Source organism: Seriola aureovittata, chromosome 9 (genome assembly GCF_021018895.1).
Source record: "Seriola aureovittata isolate HTS-2021-v1 ecotype China chromosome 9, ASM2101889v1, whole genome shotgun sequence".
In the NCBI taxonomy this organism is placed as follows: domain Eukaryota; kingdom Metazoa; phylum Chordata; class Actinopteri; order Carangiformes; family Carangidae; genus Seriola; species Seriola aureovittata.
In genome coordinates, this window is record NC_079372.1 from 669,223 (window position 1) to 686,861 (window position 17,639).

The 17,639-nt window shown below is 43.9% G+C and overlaps 1 protein-coding gene and 1 long non-coding RNA gene across 2 annotated transcripts; both read right to left on the reverse strand.

Annotated features, from left to right (window-relative positions):
- Nucleotides 1–586: 586 nt before the first annotated feature.
- On the reverse strand, nt 587–1,865 carry LOC130175024 (uncharacterized). The gene is made up of 2 exons (XR_008828676.1): nt 1,650–1,865; nt 587–1,583 (listed from the first exon to the last, which is right to left on the reverse strand). It is a non-coding gene; the product is annotated as an uncharacterized LOC130175024 (long non-coding RNA).
- An 843-nt stretch (nt 1,866–2,708) lies between these two features.
- LOC130174822 (kelch-like protein 10) lies at nt 2,709–5,070 on the reverse strand. The gene is made up of 4 exons (XM_056385034.1): nt 4,584–5,070; nt 3,595–4,212; nt 3,249–3,398; nt 2,709–3,059 (listed from the first exon to the last, which is right to left on the reverse strand). The coding sequence occupies exons 1-4, from the start codon at nt 5,001–5,003 to the stop codon at nt 2,709–2,711; spliced, it is 1,539 nt and encodes a 512-aa protein (XP_056241009.1). The 5' UTR covers nt 5,004–5,070.
- Between the last annotated feature and the right edge of the window lie 12,569 nt (nt 5,071–17,639).

The window sequence follows — 17,639 nt, forward strand, 5'->3', positions numbered from 1 at the left end:
ATATTATAAAACAGCCTCTCACCTGTGAAATGTTATTTATTACCTGTTACTTAGTTTTGGGAACAGATCACAACCGATAGCCAGAACTGTAAGTTTCAAGGTGGGGCCTCCATCGATCAGACTTGTTTGTCCAGCACATCCCAAAGATGCTAGATTGGATTGAAATCTGGGGAATTTGGAAGCCAAGTCAACACCTTGATCTCGTGGTTCTCAAACCAACCATTCCTGAAGCATTGTTTTAGTGTGGCAGGAGCATTCACTGCCATTAGGGAATACTGTTTCCATGAAGGAGTCTACTTGGTCTGCAGCAATGTTTAGGTAAGTGGTACATGTCAAAGTAACATCCACATCAATGGCAGGACCCAAGGTTTCCCAGCAGAACAATGCCCAACGCAACACACTGCCTCCACTGGCTTGCCTTCTTCCTGTGGCAAGAGCAGGGTGGATGCTTGCACTCGGATGTCAAATATGTTTGAGAGATTTATATAGTTGCTCAACAACGCCACCCTGGGAATTGCACCCAGGGAAATTCGGTTCTAACTACTAGACACACAGGTTCGTTCTATTCAGGTGGCATGAGACGGGGTTCGAGGTATAAAAATATATTTTATTACAATTAGTTAAAATAATTAACAATCAAAATCATTCACACCAAAAAAAAAGGGCAACTAGTCAGGAGCAGAGGCTTACCAGGTGGGCAGGTACTAGTGAACAGGAGCGGTTCACCCAAAATAAATAAAAATAAATCACCCACACACACACACATTGAAGGAACCACCACCAGGGAGCACAGCACATCAAATGAGGGGGGCACCACCACCAGTCACCGACGCCACCACCACCACCGGCCTCTGACAACTGAAACAAAAAGAAAAGATTAAGAGAGTCGCAACTCAACCAAGAAAAACAATTAATGGGCAAGTTAAACCTAAAAAAAACAGATGTATAACTAACAAAGAAAAACCTAAATGTCCAAATAATAACTGCCCAATAGAAATCAAAGAAAAATAATTCAAAGAAAGTACACAATTCAAAATATCATTTAACACAGGAAAAACAAAGGAAATCTAATTAACTAAATCAAAAGAAACACAAAGAAAAGAAGCAAATTAACCTAAGCAATTAACCCAAATTCAAATCATATAAACCACACCTCACTCATACAATCATATTGATAAAAGGGCAAATCCAGCTTAGCACAAGCATGCCATGCAGAGATACTGTAGGGGGGACCTGAAGGCTCCAGGTAGCCTGCAGCAACGAGTCTTATTTTGAAAGAGCTTAATAGCTTTTTCAAAAGGTCCGTCGGAAACTGCAACCGCCAATCGCCACCCAAGCAGCAAGTAAAACAGCAGCAAAGCGGCAAAAGCAGGACGCAAGCTGGAAGTGAAGTGGAGACAAAGCAGCAGCCGTCCGATCTGTGGTTTCACCTTTAGCAGAATATATTATTAGCACTGTTCAACTAACTGAGGATGATGCAGTTGCAGCAGAGACAAACATACCTTTAGCAGAAGTGGATGCGCGCACACACACACTCATACAGGTGGGCGGACGAGAGGGACAACTCTGGACATCAGCATTTCCTACGACCACACTAGCATTAGATGTCGGAATGCAATTACTATGATGCAGAGAGAGAGAACACTTACCATGCCAAACAGGAGCATACAGGAGCAACAGAGCAGTACACACAGCGGGACGCACGCTGTGGTAAAAAGGAAGCCGGCCTGCTACCGGAAGTGAATTGGGAAGCGAAAGAGCAGGGGAGAGGGCCGTCTTAAATACTGGCCCCTGCTCACGGATAGGCTATCAGGCCATCAAGGTGCGTTCAAGGCACATTAGGTGCAGTGCATAGACTATGCTGCCACATTCCCATAGTGCATCCTGGTGACATCTCTTCCCCACTAATGCACCCAGCCATCAACACGATGTAAAAGAAAACGTGATGCATCAGACCAGGCCAACTTCTTCCATTAGTTCTGATGCTCACGTGCCCATTGTAGGCGCTTTCAGTGGTGAACTGGGGTCTCTGACGGGCTGCGGCTACACAGCCCCATACAGAGGTAGCTGTAATGCACTGTGTTGTGACACCTTTCTATCAGAACCAGCATTTTTCATCAATTTTTGCTACAGTAGCTCTACTGTGGGATCAGACAACACAGACTATCCGTCACTCCCCATGCACATCAATGAGCTTTGGGCACCCATGACCCTGTCACTGGTTCACCAGTTGTCCTTCCTTAGACCACTTCTGGTAGGTACTAACCACTGCAGACCAGGAACACTCAACAAGACCTACAGTTTTGGAGATGCTCTGGTCATCATCTAGCCATCACAATGTGGCCCTTGTCAAAGTCGCTCAGATCCTTACACTGCCCATTATGCTGCTTCCAACACATCAACTTTCAGGACTAAATGTTCACTTGCTGCCTAATACCCAATCAGGGAGGATTGGGTATTATGCTTCTGAAACGTGCTGCAACAGGACAGGTGGGATCACAAACATGATCTAGAGTGGCCCAATCAGCTCCTGGTGGCCTTGTCACAGCCGGAAAACTGCAGTCGAACACAGACTTTGTCTTTTTGTACAGTGTACTGTTTTTGTGATGTTTTGATTGTTCTCCAAGGAATTAGTACACAAACTTAAAATAGCAATGCTGTGGTTTAATGTATAGAGACATTTATTTACAGAACAATACAAGTCATAGTCAGATCTTCATCACTTTATCCTCCTCATCTGAGAGTTGCAGGGAGTAACGAGTGGCAGCATATTCGTCCATGTTGTTGAGTCCGTACACCACGCAGCAGCTCAGGGCACTGCGGGAGATCTCCATGTCACAGACATCAGACCATTCACCAGTTTCCATATTATAGCATTCAACGTCAAGGGTGGTGGTGAAGCCGTTGAAACCCCCCACCACAAAGAGGCAGTCATCGATCACTGCGATGCCAAAGTGACTACGGGGGTTCATCATGTGTGGCACATTGTGCCAGGTGTTGTTGTTGGGGTTGTAGGCCTCAGCAGTATGCAGACGGCTGGTTCCATTGAAACCACCAACCTACACAAGGAAAGGTGAAATATATATATATATATATATATATATTTTTTTTTTTTTTCTAAATTTGACAACTTTCCGGGACAAACCTCCATATCAGAGGAGCAGCCTCAGCTCTATTTGAAAACTGCTATCAACATCTTTTCATGCCTCTGTGTTTCTCAGTGTTTCTGTGTTAGGTGATGGGCTTACTGCAAAGACATGGTCTGAATAGGCCATGACGCCAACTCCACTGCGCCTGTTGCCCATGGAGGCGATCAGTGTCCACTGGTTGGTCTCTGGGTTGTAACATTCAGCTGTTGACAGGCACTCGTTCCCATTGAAGCCACCACAAATGTACACCTGGAGAGAATTTAAGAGGTATTCATTTTGTGAAATGGTTTTCTAGACTTATTTTTTTTCAATGTAACTTCATGTTTTTCTTTATGCAAGCCCAAATGCTCGTAGAGTCAAACAAGAAATGTGCAACTTCTGTGCTCTCCCTGCCCCAACATAGTTCCATCTCAGTTATTCTCAGCTGCTCTTCAGCTCAACCCACCTTGCCATGAAGGGTTGTGCAACTGGCGTCACTCCTCTGCTCGTGCATGGATGCAATTAAAGTCCACTGATTGGTTCTAGGTTGATAGCGCTCAGCAGTTTCGAGTCGATCGTGTCCATCATAACCTCCCATGGCGTATATGTACCCATCCATCACAGTGACGCTGACATAGCATCGTCTGGAATGCATTGGTGCTACCTCCTGCCAGGTGTGCATGTCCAGATCAAACCTGTGCATACTGCTGAACTGTTCAACACCGTTAAAGCCACCCACACAGTACACTGATCCATTGAGGAAAGCAGTGCCATGGTAGGCCCGAGGAGCCTCCTCATCATCAGTTACACTGACCCAGCACTGTCCACGGACATCGTACGCCTCGATGCCATTGGTGGGACTGCCACCACTCCAGCCTCCAATGGCCAACAGGACTGCCGGGGGCAGGCGTGGACGAGCCAAAGAATGAAAAGAAATAGAGCTGGAGCACCTCTTTGTTCTGATATCAAGCATGGCATCCATGGTCTTAAGGAGAATTTGTCGACACTCTCCACTCGCCTTCACCACTTCGTTGTCAGTCACATTCTCCATCATGTATTCTGGACTCATCAAAGCCAGCCTGACCTGCACAGAGACATGAAGACAGCATAGAGCATGACCAATACTCCGGCATGGCTAGTATTATCAGCTGATTTTTGCTTATCTTAAATAACTTCTGTTCACAGAGTCATCAAAATAGTAGTATAGATGGATGATGAAAAGGTTTAGCTCTCTTGCAGATAGAGCTACATTTCTCTTCCCCTTACTTAACTTTGTTAGCTCTTATTTTGTCTTGACCTCTTTACATCTGGCCTTGACTTAAAATTTATTGGCCTTGATACAACTGACACAGTTTACTCAGGGGGTTTTGTATACATGGTAACAGCATTAGCAAGATGAAAGCGATGCCCAGGGGAATATAGCGGCGGCTCAGCAGTTGTTCAATGCTCATTTACCTTGGACAAAAGCAGAGAGATGTATTCTCTGCGTTGCTCAGGTGCGTAGGTGATCCAGCGGAGGATGGCCTCAAACACTGTTTTCTCCTTCTTCACACTGAGTTGGTCATTCTCAATCATTTTAGCAAGTTCCTGCACAGAGAGCAGCAGGAACTCCTCTGAGGTGGCAGCAACCTCCTCAAAGTGATTCAGAATGTAGAGGAAGGTCTTGCGTCTCAGCTCGGGGTAGTAATAGAGGTCTGTGAACCACCAGATGCCGATGCAGTTCTGTGGGGCCAGCTGCTCCTCCAGGATGTGACTGCAGGCTTCCAGGATGCCCATTACATTGAACCTGTCAGCCGCTATAAAAAGCTCTTGTATATTCTCTTGTGTCACATGAACAAAGCCGGTGTAGGCAAACTCAATGATGAGCCTCATCATGTCAGGTGACACATTGGGAATGTCAAAGACCTGACTGTCTGGGGTCGACCAGTGGGTAAAGAGAGCTCTGTGGGCCAGGAAGGAGACAAAACAAGGGAGTGAAAATAAAGTGTTCCAAGTGTTCCCTTCATATTCACACTTAACAGATAAAAGTAACAATATAAAGCCTCTGTTACCCTTTTCAAAGCTGCTGTGGCCAAGTTAAAATGAAATGGTGAACAGAAAACAAGCCCCGTCCTGCCACTGCACAGACTGACTTATTTTATAGATGATGTTTGTTGAGAAATGCACAAATTGGACCTTCAAAGTTAGTTAGTTAGTTAGTTAGTTAGTTAGTTAGTTAGTTAGTTAGTTAGTTAGACTTTAGTGTGTGAAATTCTTATAGGCTACCAGATGTTGTGTTTTCAAGTGAGACAGAGTTAAGATCTACTTTGGCAAGTATTTTTGAAAACTAGTGTTTACAATCACAAATTTAACTGAAATGATAAACTGATACTATTACTATTTGTAAATCAGTGTAAATGAAAAACTTGCTCAGTGTGTGAAGTCAGTGAACATGCACCTTTAGTACAAACTTTAAGAAAACATTGGTTTCTTTTTAAAACGAAATGTGTAATGTGTTAATATTTCATATGTTCATCTGTTTTTTGGTGGATTTATATCTTCACTTGGTTGATACAACTTGTTTCTCCATGAATCATTCATTTATATTGGGTTGTTTTTTAGTTTACAAACTCTATGAATCATGCTGCTATTGTTTGCTCATTTGAAAAGTATAGAGCAGCTTTCCCCTGTTAAAACGTAATAACCAGCTCACCTGAAGTAGGTGCTGCAGTTACACAGGAGGAGCTTGTGTACGTGAAATTCAACGTCGTCCACTCTGATCACGGCGTCACAAAGCTGTTGCTCCAGACGGAGCTCATTATACACTGAGCTGTTCTCACTCATCTTTGCTCTTCAATGTGACACCTTTAACCTTTGTATCTTTAGGTGCAGGTTGTGTGTGTTGTGTGAGAGAACTGTGTGCACTCACACAGGTCATGATTGGATTTTAGAATGGATCACTATGACATCACAGAATCTTGTCACAAACAGCAGCATTCTGATGCAGAACAACTTCATCTGTGTCTCATTGCCCTGCTGTAACTCATGTAATGTGTCAGCTAAACATTCCTTTAGCTCATTCATATTTGATTTTCTGCAGAAGTGCAGTTTTATATAGTTTTCTTGGTAAATTAAGGCATAAAGACTTAATGAAGTTAAGAGGCTTTGCCCAAACTTGTATGCCACAGTTACAGTTTTCTTTCTGTTTGCTGCTGGGCTTTCAGCTGTATAAGTTTGCCAGAAGCCATTTCACAGAAAGGTATACCCTCTTTGTGGATTTCTGTCCTCTCTACCTAATTTTTTCCTGTTTCATGTCAGGTCCTGCAGATGCAGACTTTCACCAATAAGAAACTGTGAAACTGTGCTATTAGGACGGCAAGCCACTTTTTCTTCAAAGGCATTATTTTGTTGGCTTATTCAAGGCACACTTAAATCATCACGTCAAGAAACTTAAATCTGACAAGGGTCTCTGATGGTCAGAAAGTCTTCTGCTGATCATACATAATATTTATCCCCTCATATGGTCAGGCCTTGATGGGTCAAATATTTAACATCGATCATATCTATCCAAGATCTTACAAATGTGTTAAACCATATACAGTTGCCAAAACAAACACATTTAACACCCTGAGGAAAATACATCAGAGATGGGGAATGACAAAAAATGCTTCCTGGTCAGTGCCTTAACCTCCAGGCAAGGGTTAGTTAGTGAGTGGGAGGCAAGTCAGAATGTGACATACAGTATAGGGGCTTTAATGAACTAAAGCTTAAAGGATGACCTTAAAGTTAATGAATATCTAACACTTTTAACTTAATGACAACATCACAGTGACACTCTACGGAAGCCGAGAACGGCCATGCCCCTTTTTTATTGTTTTTTCTTTTTTTGGCACTGTTCTCTCGTTATAACGACTTATTATTTCGTTATCTCGATATAACAAAGAACGTTTTCTCGTGAGAACGAATTAATTATTTCGTTATCTCGATATAACGAAGGTCAGGTGTGATGATTGTGTGATGATACTACATGTTACTGTACCTTACCCAAACTACACTGATGATTATTGCAGTCTAAAATAACTTTAAGGTTGTTGTTAAACATATATAACAGCAATTTCACTGTGTGTTCAACATAAATTAGATTTGAAAAAAGAAGATTTTCTGTCCTTGGGAATATACTGTGAATGTGGTTGTATTCTTGTGCTTTGTCCCTCCTCCCCTCCAGCTTTCTGCAGTCTGGTCTTTCTCCCACCCACACTGCTTCTGAAGGGGATGACAGGAGCTGACGTGATGAGTAATATACTTTCACCACATGCACCACATATCCACCAAAATTACTAAAATGTGTTGGTCACACTGTTGAAGCTATATTCAATTTGAACTCATGATCATACAGAGTAGTGATTAGGTGAAGGGAAGGATGAGAAACTCACGTGTAGAGTCCCCAGGAAGGCTCAGCCTTTGTGTAAATATAAATAGATGACATCTTTGAATTTGTCACTCATATGCATCATGTACAGCAGTTGTTGTAACAATCAAGAAAAGTATACTGTATGTGCAACTGTCATCCAATGTGGAAAAATGTTTGTCTTTACTGTGAATTTACTTTAACATCAATTTAAGGAGAATATTTAGATTTTACAAACTTCATATTCTTTTATTTTCATTGATGAAGAAGAATCATAGAGCAGTGTTTCCACTCCATGCCTGAGAAACCCTTATTAGGCAGTTACTTACATACTGATTTCATATCTTGCCTCTCTGTTTCCAGTTATAGTTTGAAACTTGTCGGTCTCTCTCTGAGATCTCAAAATAAAACAACAGAATCATCTCATTTACACACACTAAGCAGAGTAAACACTTTGAGCAGACTGGCACCGACTCCGCTGTATTACGCGTCTCTGACCACGAGAGGGCGCACACTTCAAAATAAACACTGATGGAAAACACTTCAGTTATGAATACTCAATCATTTCGAAATAACCTGCAACAATAATAATAAGATAATAAGAAATGATCAAGTTTAATATGTGAATGCTCACACCTCCATCGCGGTATAATAAAACTATCAAAAACACTATATAGACTTCTTTGTTTCCGGGCAGGTGGCAGAGACATAAAGACCTCTGTATGTTGAGTGTCAGCATGAAAACATGTGGCTTTAACAACATTTCTGACATGCATTGCTGTATGACCGCTGGATGGGACACGAGTAAGATAGCAACAGTTCGCCAAGTCGCCTGTGCGAAGCAGAAACGTCCGAGCGGCGAATTCATCTGAAGAAGAAGAAGAAGAATGAGGCGAAGAAGGAGGAGAAGAAGATGAAGAAGCAGTGACGTGAATCGGTGGTGGCACAACGTGGCTGTGAATGGACAGGAGATTGCAGAGGGAAGTGACGGATCAGGAGGAATGGAATTTTTTTATTTATTTATTTATTTATTTATTATTAATGACAGCACATATTCAAAGGAAGGCACAAAAGAAGTAGCCCAACATAATTAACAAATGCACAGCGCCAGGGGTTATAATCAGAGTTTGACACAATCAAATACAAACTGAAAGAGGTATAGTAAGAAGGATATTTTTAAAGAACAATACTAAAATTTATATTAATATTTTAAATTTGGAGCACATATTGAAGGTTTTCACAGCTTTATAGTTACATGAGGTAGATAAGGTTCTGATATAGGACTCTGCTTCCTAGTACAAAAAGAAGGTTTAGTTTTTAACACCTTACATTTATGGATATAAAACTTGGCAATAATATGATGAGATTGCACAGGAAAAAATAGTTTTCTAGATCTTTTGTAAAAATTTGTGAACCCAAACAATACATCCTTCAAACAAAGTAAAAAAGCATCATAGATAAAGTCCAAAATGAAGCAAAAGACGCCTTGCCACAGATTACGGGTGTGTTCACAAGTCCAAAACAGATGCTGGGTGCTTGTCACAAAAAGTGCAGTTTACGAAGAGGAATGGAAGTTGGAAGCGGGAAAGATGAAAATTGGAGTAGCCCACTGAGCAGAAGATTAACGGCAGACGAAAGCGTAAAACACAGAGGCAGCAGAATGTACACTACTCACAATAAGTTAGGGATATTGTTATTTACATGAGTGCTTTTCCTATTTGGTCTGAATTTTAATGAAATAAGTAAAAGTTCCCTTTGATATTACTAATAATGAATGAGAAGAAACACCATTTTCATTAGTTTAATATTTATTACCCCAAAAAATTTGACAATAACAAGGATAGCCCCAAATAACAAACATTGACAATGTCAGTAGCGGGTGTTTCCACCATTTGCCGCAATGACAGCTTGACAGCGACGTCTCATGCTCCTCACTAGCCTCATGATGTTGTTCTGAGGCAATGCGTTCCACTCTTCCACAAGTGCTACATGCAGTTCTGCTAGGTCACGTGGGGGTGGGGTACGATCATCCAGTCTCTGCTTCAGCTGGTCCCAGACGTGCTCTATGGGGTTCAGGTCAGGGGACATTGCTGGCCATACCATATGAGGCACTCCGACTTCCTGAAGTCGAGCTGTGACAATTCTGGCACGATGTGGTGGAGCATTATCATCCATGAACAGAAAGTTGGGGGTGTGCTGGCGGAATTGGAGGATGATGATGTCTCTGAGGTAAGAACGTGCAGTGACTGAGCCACCAAATCTGTTTTGCGCTGACTGGTGATGCCTGCCCAGACTGTTGCACCTCCTCCACCAAAGCGAACCCTGGGGACCATGTTGACCTCGGCGTATCGGTCACCTCGCCTTCTCCAGCAACGCTGACGACCATCATTTCTGTGCAAGGTGACCCGACACTCATCAGTGAACAGGACGGTAGACCACTGCTGCATTGTCCAGGTCACATGGTCTTGTGCCCACTGCAAACGTTCACGGCGGTGTCTTGGTGTCAGTGGAGTCACCTGCAACGGTCGTCTGGCATTCAAGCCAAAGCGGTGGAGTCGGTTGCGAATGGTTTGTCTGGAAACCCTAGTACCCCTCACATCTCGTAAACGGGCCTGCAGCTGTGTGGCAGTTGCATAACGATGTCTGAGTGCATAGGTCCTTAGGTACTGGTCATCGTTGCGGTCTGTCACTCGTGGCCCCAATATGTAAGGCACATTGTACACAGTGAGACCATTACGTGGAAAACACAAAATGAGGTGTGTCTATCACCCCAATACAATTGCCTCCCCATCCCAAAAATCTCTGAAGTGAAACAAACACCGTATGTATGAAATCCACTGAGTCTCTCACAATATCCCTAACTTATTGTGAGTAGTGTAAGTTCTCACTTGGAAGAAACCGATAACGAGCATAACATCGTTGCAACAAGAGATCATAATGAAGAATATAAAGTAATCATTAAACTGGCTCAAGAAGGGGCATTGTTTGGTGAATGAAACCCGATTCAATGGAACAGATTAAAGAAAATGTGATAAGAGTGATGGTGGTAGAGGCAAAACGCCTAAAAACCACTCGTAATGGAGAAAAATGTGAGAGTCTGTCGGTAATGGTGAAATTTGAAGAGGAAAGGCTTCCGTCCAAAGTTTACATAGATATGTGGTTAAATCCTATGTCCCTCCGCCATTGAGGTGCTTTAAATGCCAGACATATGGGCACGTAGCAGCAGTGTGTAAAGACAAACAAAGATGTGGAAGATGTGCCGGTGAACATGAGAATGGAAAGTGCGAAAAAGGAGCGAAGCTTAAATGCTGCAACTGTGGAGGAGAGTATATCTCAGCGCACTGAGGCTGTGAGGCTAGTAAGAGCAGCAGAGGTGCAACGACTCAAAGGTTCCCAAGGGATCACACACGCTGAAGCAGCTGAGAAGGTGGTAGTGACGCCAGGCAAATCTAACACTGAGATAAGCAGTGCAGTAAGCAACAAAACAAGACTGTGTGAGGGATGTAATGATGTTAAAGAAGATACACTGATTGTAGGAAAAAACGAGTTTGTGTTGTTCATGGTCGATGTAATTAACTGATCTGCACAAACGGACAGGAGGCCGGAGAAGATCAAAATAACTGTTAAATCAGTAGAAATATATCTTGGGATCAAAGGTCTAGGGTGGGAAACAGTTGAAATGTTAAGCTCATAGTCACAATCATGGGATGGATGCTCATCATGGTCCTAATTATTCTGCAGTGGAATGCCAGAAGCGTCATCGTTAATGGTAAGGAATTTAAAAAAATTTGTCTCAAATCTACGAGACAAACCCATATATATATATATATATATATATATATATATATATATGGGTATATACAAGAAATATGGCTGAACTCACAGTGGGATTTTGTAATACATGGCTACACAGCAATTAGAAATGATGGGAAGAATGGGAAAGGTGGTGGGGTGGCAACATTTGTGCAGGATGAGACAAGATTTAATACTGTCAATATAGAGAAAGAACATGAATCAATAGTGATCCAGATCTGGACAGGGAAAGAGGAAATAACAATAATTAATCATTATAATCTATGTAATAGACTGTTTGGATACATTGAATACTATGGGTGGGCAAATATATGGTAAAATGGTATGGTGTGGGGATTTAAATGCACATAGCACATTGTGAGGGCGTAAAACTAGATGCAAATGGTTTAGTAATAGAGGAATTTATAGAAGATAAGGGTTTAGTATGTATGAATGATGGGAAGGGCACTAGTACCCTTCCTGTCATGAATGATGTGAAGGGTACAAAACACAGAAAGTGTGGTAGATCTGGCATTGATTTCAAATGAAATGTTGGGTATAACAACTTGGGAGGTGTTTAGTAAGTCACCAGTGGGGCAGTGATCATTATACAATTATTGCAGATTATTATACAAGAATTAAAGTGGGAATTGAAGTATAGCAAGAAGAAGAACTGATGATACTGAGATGGAAAATGGAGAAAGCAAATTGGGACATCTTTCAAGCAATAAATAAAAGTAGGTGTGAGCACTTACTTAGAGAAGATATTTCACATGTTGATGGATTCAATAAAAAGTTGGTTGGAATCATTAAACAGTCAGCAGAGGGAATTATATCAAAGGGTGGAGGGAAGAGAGGTAAAAAGAGTGTACCATGGTGAAAAAGTTGTAAGAAGAAGGAACAGGGCATTTAGACTTAGCATTTAGCATTTAGTTAAATAAACACTAATCATTAGAAACATTAATTGGGTGTAAAATGTCACAGGCAGTAGTTTGGAAGACTATAAGAACAACTAAACGGGCATATTGGAGACAATATTGTAATAAAATAGGGAGAGAGACACAGGCTGATATATGGGGAAGGATTAGAAAATGAGTGGAATTAGGAAAAAAAAAGTAACCGGTGTTGATAAGTGACAACAAAACAGCTGTCAACAATATAGAAAAGGCAGAACTTCTGGCAGAAACTTTAGTTAAAATTCACAGCTCAGGAAACCTATCAGTAAAAGCTAGACAGTGTAGGGATAATACTCTTGCACTGAATCCGGGTGTTAATGTAAGAAAACCTTCAACAAGCGAAGATTTAGATAAACCTTTCAGATTGTTTGTGTTAAAGAGGGCCGTGTTAAATACAAGAATGTCTTCTCCAGGGAAAGACGGCATCTGCTACAGTATGGTAGCTCATCTGGACGATAGTGGAAGCACTGCTTGCTATATTAAAGCTGCTTAATTTACTTTGGCACACAGGAAAAATTCCAGTAGTATGGAAACAGTCAGTCATTGTGTCAATTTTGAAACCTGGTAAAGACCCCTCAGACCCCTCAAACTATAGACCAATAGCTCTTATATGGCAATTAGGGAAAACAATGGAAGGAATGATTACGAGAGGTTAACCTATTTTCTAGAAAGTATAAAATAGGGAAATGGGAACAAACGGTGGTAGCTGTCTTTTTCGATGTAGAAAAAGCATGTGGAAAGAAGGACTTCTCATTAAATTAAGTAAGTTAGGTGTGGGAGGGAGGAAAGTGTGGGAGGGAAGTCATATAACTGGGTGATTGACTTCCTATTTGGTAGGACAATAGAGGTAAGAGTAGGTAAAGAATTCTCAAGTAGAGAACAGAACCCTGCAGGACAGTGTTTGCAGTCCAGCGCTGTTTAATATCATGAGCTATGATGATTTTGAGAAAGTTGAGAAAGGGATAGGCAAATTGCTGTATGTGGATGACAGGGCATAAGAGGACGGAATTTAAGATTTACACAAAAGAAAATGCAGACTGCCATTGAGATGGTGAAGCCACTGGCAAATACGCAGGTATTTAAACTATCTGCTGCAAAAATGCAAGTGATATGTTTTTCCAAACATAAGACAATATCTTTGAAACTTTATGACTAAACACTTGAGCAGGTCAGTGTAATTAGGTTTCTTGGAGTATTATTTGATTAAAAGTTGACCTGGAGGCAGCACATCCAAAAAGTAAAAGACAAACGTAAAAGAGTCAACAATATCTTATGGTGCCTGTCAGGACGAGACCAGGGAGCAACCAGAGCATCATTGTTCAATATATACCAGTCCCTTATGAGAGTGACATTAGATTATGGGTGTGTAGCTTATATGTCTGCAGCAGAGAGTCATCTTAATAAGCTGGATGTGGAACAAGCTCAAGGGCTAAGAAAAATGTAGTGGAGCATTTAAAACATCAGTAGCTGCCATACAAGTGGAAATGGGGGAATAACTGCTTGACTGAGTAACTGAATTTGAAGAGTGAAGCTTATGCTGGCATACTGGATTCATTTGCTGGGTCATAGAAGCTCACACCCTAAAGGCCATCTTGCAGGACTGTTGGGAGCACAATGAAACCCATTCAAGTTTTGGGTGGGTAGGAAATAGTAAAGTCGAAGATGTAGGTTTAACTAACATTCAGTGCAGTCCAACAGTCCCTTCTTCAGCCATTCCTATGTGGTTATTTCATATATCATTAGTCATTTAAACTTGCACCAGCAATTAAAGAGGAAATCCAAACAGGCATATGCTGGGAGTATAGCACAAAATTACATTGAACAGCACTATGGGGATAAATTATTGGTATTCACGGATGGGTCAAAAGATCCTGAGACTGGACACACAGGAGTTGCAGCTTTCATCCCACAGTTCAGGGTTGCAATAAAGGAAAGACCCACAGATCGTTTATCAGTATATGCAGTTGAACTTGATGCTAATCTGATAGCATTCAAATGGTTAGAGGAGAACAACAAAACAAATACATTAATTGCATCTGATAGTTTGGCAGCACTCACAAGCATTAAATCTGTGAAATCATGTAGACAAGATATTATTATACGCAGTATAAGGGCTTGAGTGTCTGTTTTGTTTGGGTTCCTGCCCATGTAGGAGTAGAAGGGAACGGGGATGCTAACATACTGGCAAAACAATCACTTTATTTGCAAACAGTAAACATTAAAATCCAGTTAAGTAAAGCAGAAGGTAAAACAATCATAAAGAGTCAAATGCAAAAGATATTACAAGAATATTGGGACATGAATGACACAGGAAGACATCTTTATAGCATCCAGAATCATGTGGGTTTGGGAAGGAGGGTGTGCAGGAAGTGAAAGGAAGAGGCAGTCGTTACTCGTCTCAGGATAGGACATACTGGAATACATCAGACACTACACAAAATATGTAAACATCCAACTGGTAGATGTGCACATTGTGGAGATACAACATCAGTTAAGCATGTGCTGTTACAATGTAGGGGATATGAGGAAGAAAGAAAGGCTCTAAGAGCAGCATTATTCAATGTTAGGAACCTACTCAGAGAAACATCAGGGATAATGTTTATTCATCTAATCATGTATCTCAAAACACAGGGTTGATAAACAGAATGTAGTCCTTTTTTCTTTTCTGTTTTTAATTATTATTTTCCTTCCATTCTAATGCTCCACACTCCAGTACGGCAGGTGGCGGTAATGCACCTGAAAGCTGGTTGCCAACCACCAATCAAATCAAAAGAAGAAGAAGATAGAGAAGAAGCGCAAACAGCAGCAAAACAGAGGAAAGACAGAGAAAATGTCAAACTCCATTAAAACATGAGACCACTCTGTCTCTGGCACGGACAGGCTGGAAGAAGGTTTGTTTCTGTTGTGCACGGATTTATTGTGAACATCACTGACATTTACCAGAGAGATGAGGAGCTCCTCTGCACCGACTTTGTAGAACGCATAGACCACACACTACTACTACTACTGCTGCTGCTGCTGCTGCTGCTGCTGCTGCTGCTGCTGCTGCTGCTGCTGCTGCTGCTGCTGCTGCTGCTGCTCTGCTGCTGCTGCTGCTGCTGCTCTGCTGCTGCTGCTGCTGCTCTGCTGCTGCTGCTGCTGCTGCTGCTGCTGCTGCTGCTGCTGCTGCTGCTCTGCTGCTGCTGCTGCTGCTGCTGCTGCTCTACTGCTGCTGCTGCTGCTGCTGCTGCTGCTGCTCTGCTGCTGCTGCTGCTGCTGCTGCTCTGCTGCTGCTGCTGCTGCTGCTGCTGCTGCTGCTGCTGCTGCTGCTGCTGCTCTGCTGCTCTGCTGCTGCTGCTGCTGCTGCTGCTGCTGCTGCTGCTGCTCTGCTGCTGCTGCTGCTGCTGCCTGCTGCTGCTGCTGCTGCTGCTGCTGCTCTACTGCTGCTGCTGCTGCTGCTGCTGCTGCTGCTGCTGCTGCTGCTGCTCTACTGCTGCTGCTGCTGCTGCTGCTGCTGCTCTGCTGCTGCTGCTGCTGCTGCTGCTGCTGCTGCTGCTGCTGCTGCTGCTGCTCTGCTGCTGCTGCTGCTGCTGCTGCTGCTGCTGCTGCTGCTGCTGCTGCTCTGCTGCTGCTGCTGCTCTGCTGCTGCTGCTCTGCTGCTGCTGCTCTGCTGCTGCTGCTGCTGCTGCTGCTGCTGCTACTGCTGCTGCTGCTGCTGCTGCTGCTCTGCTGCTCTGCTGCTGCTGCTGCTGCTGCTGCTGCTCTGCTGCTGCTGCTGCTGCTGCTGCTGCTCTGCTGCTGCTGCTGCTGCTGCTGCTGCTGCTGCTGCTGCTGCTCTACTGCTGCTGCTGCTGCTGCTGCTGCTGCTGCTGCTGCTGCTGCTCTGCTGCTCTGCTGCTGCTGCTGCTGCTGCTGCTCTGCTGCTGCTGCTGCTGCTGCTGCTGCTGCTGCTCTGCTGCTGCTGCTGCTCTGCTGCTGCTGCTGCTGCTGCTGCTGCTGCTGCTGCTGCTGCTGCTGCTCTGCTGCTGCTGCTGCTCTGCTGCTGCTGCTGCTCTGCTGCTGCTGCTGCTGCTGCTGCTCTGCTGCTGCTGCTGCTCTGCTGCTGCTGCTGCTCTGCTGCTGCTGCTCTGCTGCTGCTGCTGCTGCTGCTGCTGCTGCTCTGCTGCTGCTGCTGCTGCTGCTGCTGCAGCTGCTGCTGCTGCTCTGCCGCTGCTGCTGCTGATGATGCTGCTGCTCTGCTGCTCTGCTGCTGCTGCTCTGCTGCTCTGCTGCTGCAGCAGCAGCAGCAGCAGCAGCAGCTGCAGCTGCTGCTGCTGCTGCTGCAGCTGCTGCTGCTCTGCTGCTGCTGCTGCTGCTCTGCTGCTGCTGCTCTGCTGCTGCTGCTGCTGCTCTGCTGCTGCTGCTGCTGCTGCTGCTCTGCTGCTCTGCTGCTGCTGCTCTGCTGCTGCTGCTCTGCTGCTGCTGCTCTGCTGCTGCTGCTGCTCTGCCGCTGCTGCTGCTGCTGCTGCTGCTGCTCTGCTGCTGCTGCTCTGCTGCTGCTGCTGCTGCTGCTGCTGCTGCTGCTGCTGCTGCTGCTGCTGCTGCTGCTGCTGCTGCTGCTGCTGCTGCTGCTGCTGCTGCTGCTGCTGCTGCTGCTGCTGCTGCTGCTGCTGCTGCTGCTGCTGCTGCTGCTGCTGCTGCTGCTGCTGCTGCTGCTGCTGCTGCTGCTGCTAAGGGAAGGAGAGGAGAGGAAGAGGGACTATATCTGGAGCAGCTAAAGGTCCACTTGTAAAATCTCATCATCCTGTAATCTGCTGATCATTGTTCCTATAGTCAGAGCTGATTCTGCCAATAAAGTCATCAGTTGAAAGCAGTCATAGAGACTCATGATGTTTTAAAGACTGAGGATTTCACAGACTGACACTGCTGCTGGTGGTTATCAACAACAACACGTGGGGGACAGACCACCAATGAAAAAGCAAAGGAGGAATAAGAGTGCCATCTGGAAACCTGTGATGATGACGTGACCAAGGTGGTGTGCAACATATGTAAGGGAGTTGTGAGCAGAGGAAAGGATTTAGGGCATCTAACCGCCAGCGACCACAACCATATGTATTACAAACATCACAATGTGGCAGGCATCTGTAGCACTCAGTGTAGCAGGAGATCACAAACAAACCAGGCCCCTCACCCCTTACCAGCCGTGGCTCCACCTGTTTGCCTGAATCTCCAATCAGGAGCCCCAGATTCACTGAACTGCCAAATGACCCAGACAATCACTGGAAATGTGGGTGCAATGATTTGCATGGATCTTTTGCCATATTCATTTGTAGAATGTTAGAGCCATTTGAGGAAGCAACACGCACAGTGTGCCAAGATGAGACATCCGTTTCCTCTGTGATTCTGTGTAGAAATAAG

What these genes read in the sequence shown, in the direction of transcription:
- LOC130174822 (XM_056385034.1), bottom strand. Translation starts at nt 5,003, where the DNA reads ATGATGAGGCTCATCATTGAGTTTGCCTACACCGGCTTTGTTCATGTG. An exon ending in GCACAACCCTTCATGGCAAG is followed by an intron (nt 3,399 to 3,594) that starts GTGGGTTGAGCT and finishes AATTCTCTCCAG; the next exon opens with GTGTACATTTGTGGTGGCTT. An exon ending in ATTCAGACCATGTCTTTGCA is followed by an intron (nt 3,060 to 3,248) that starts GTAAGCCCATCA and finishes TTCCTTGTGTAG; the next exon opens with GTTGGTGGTTTCAATGGAAC.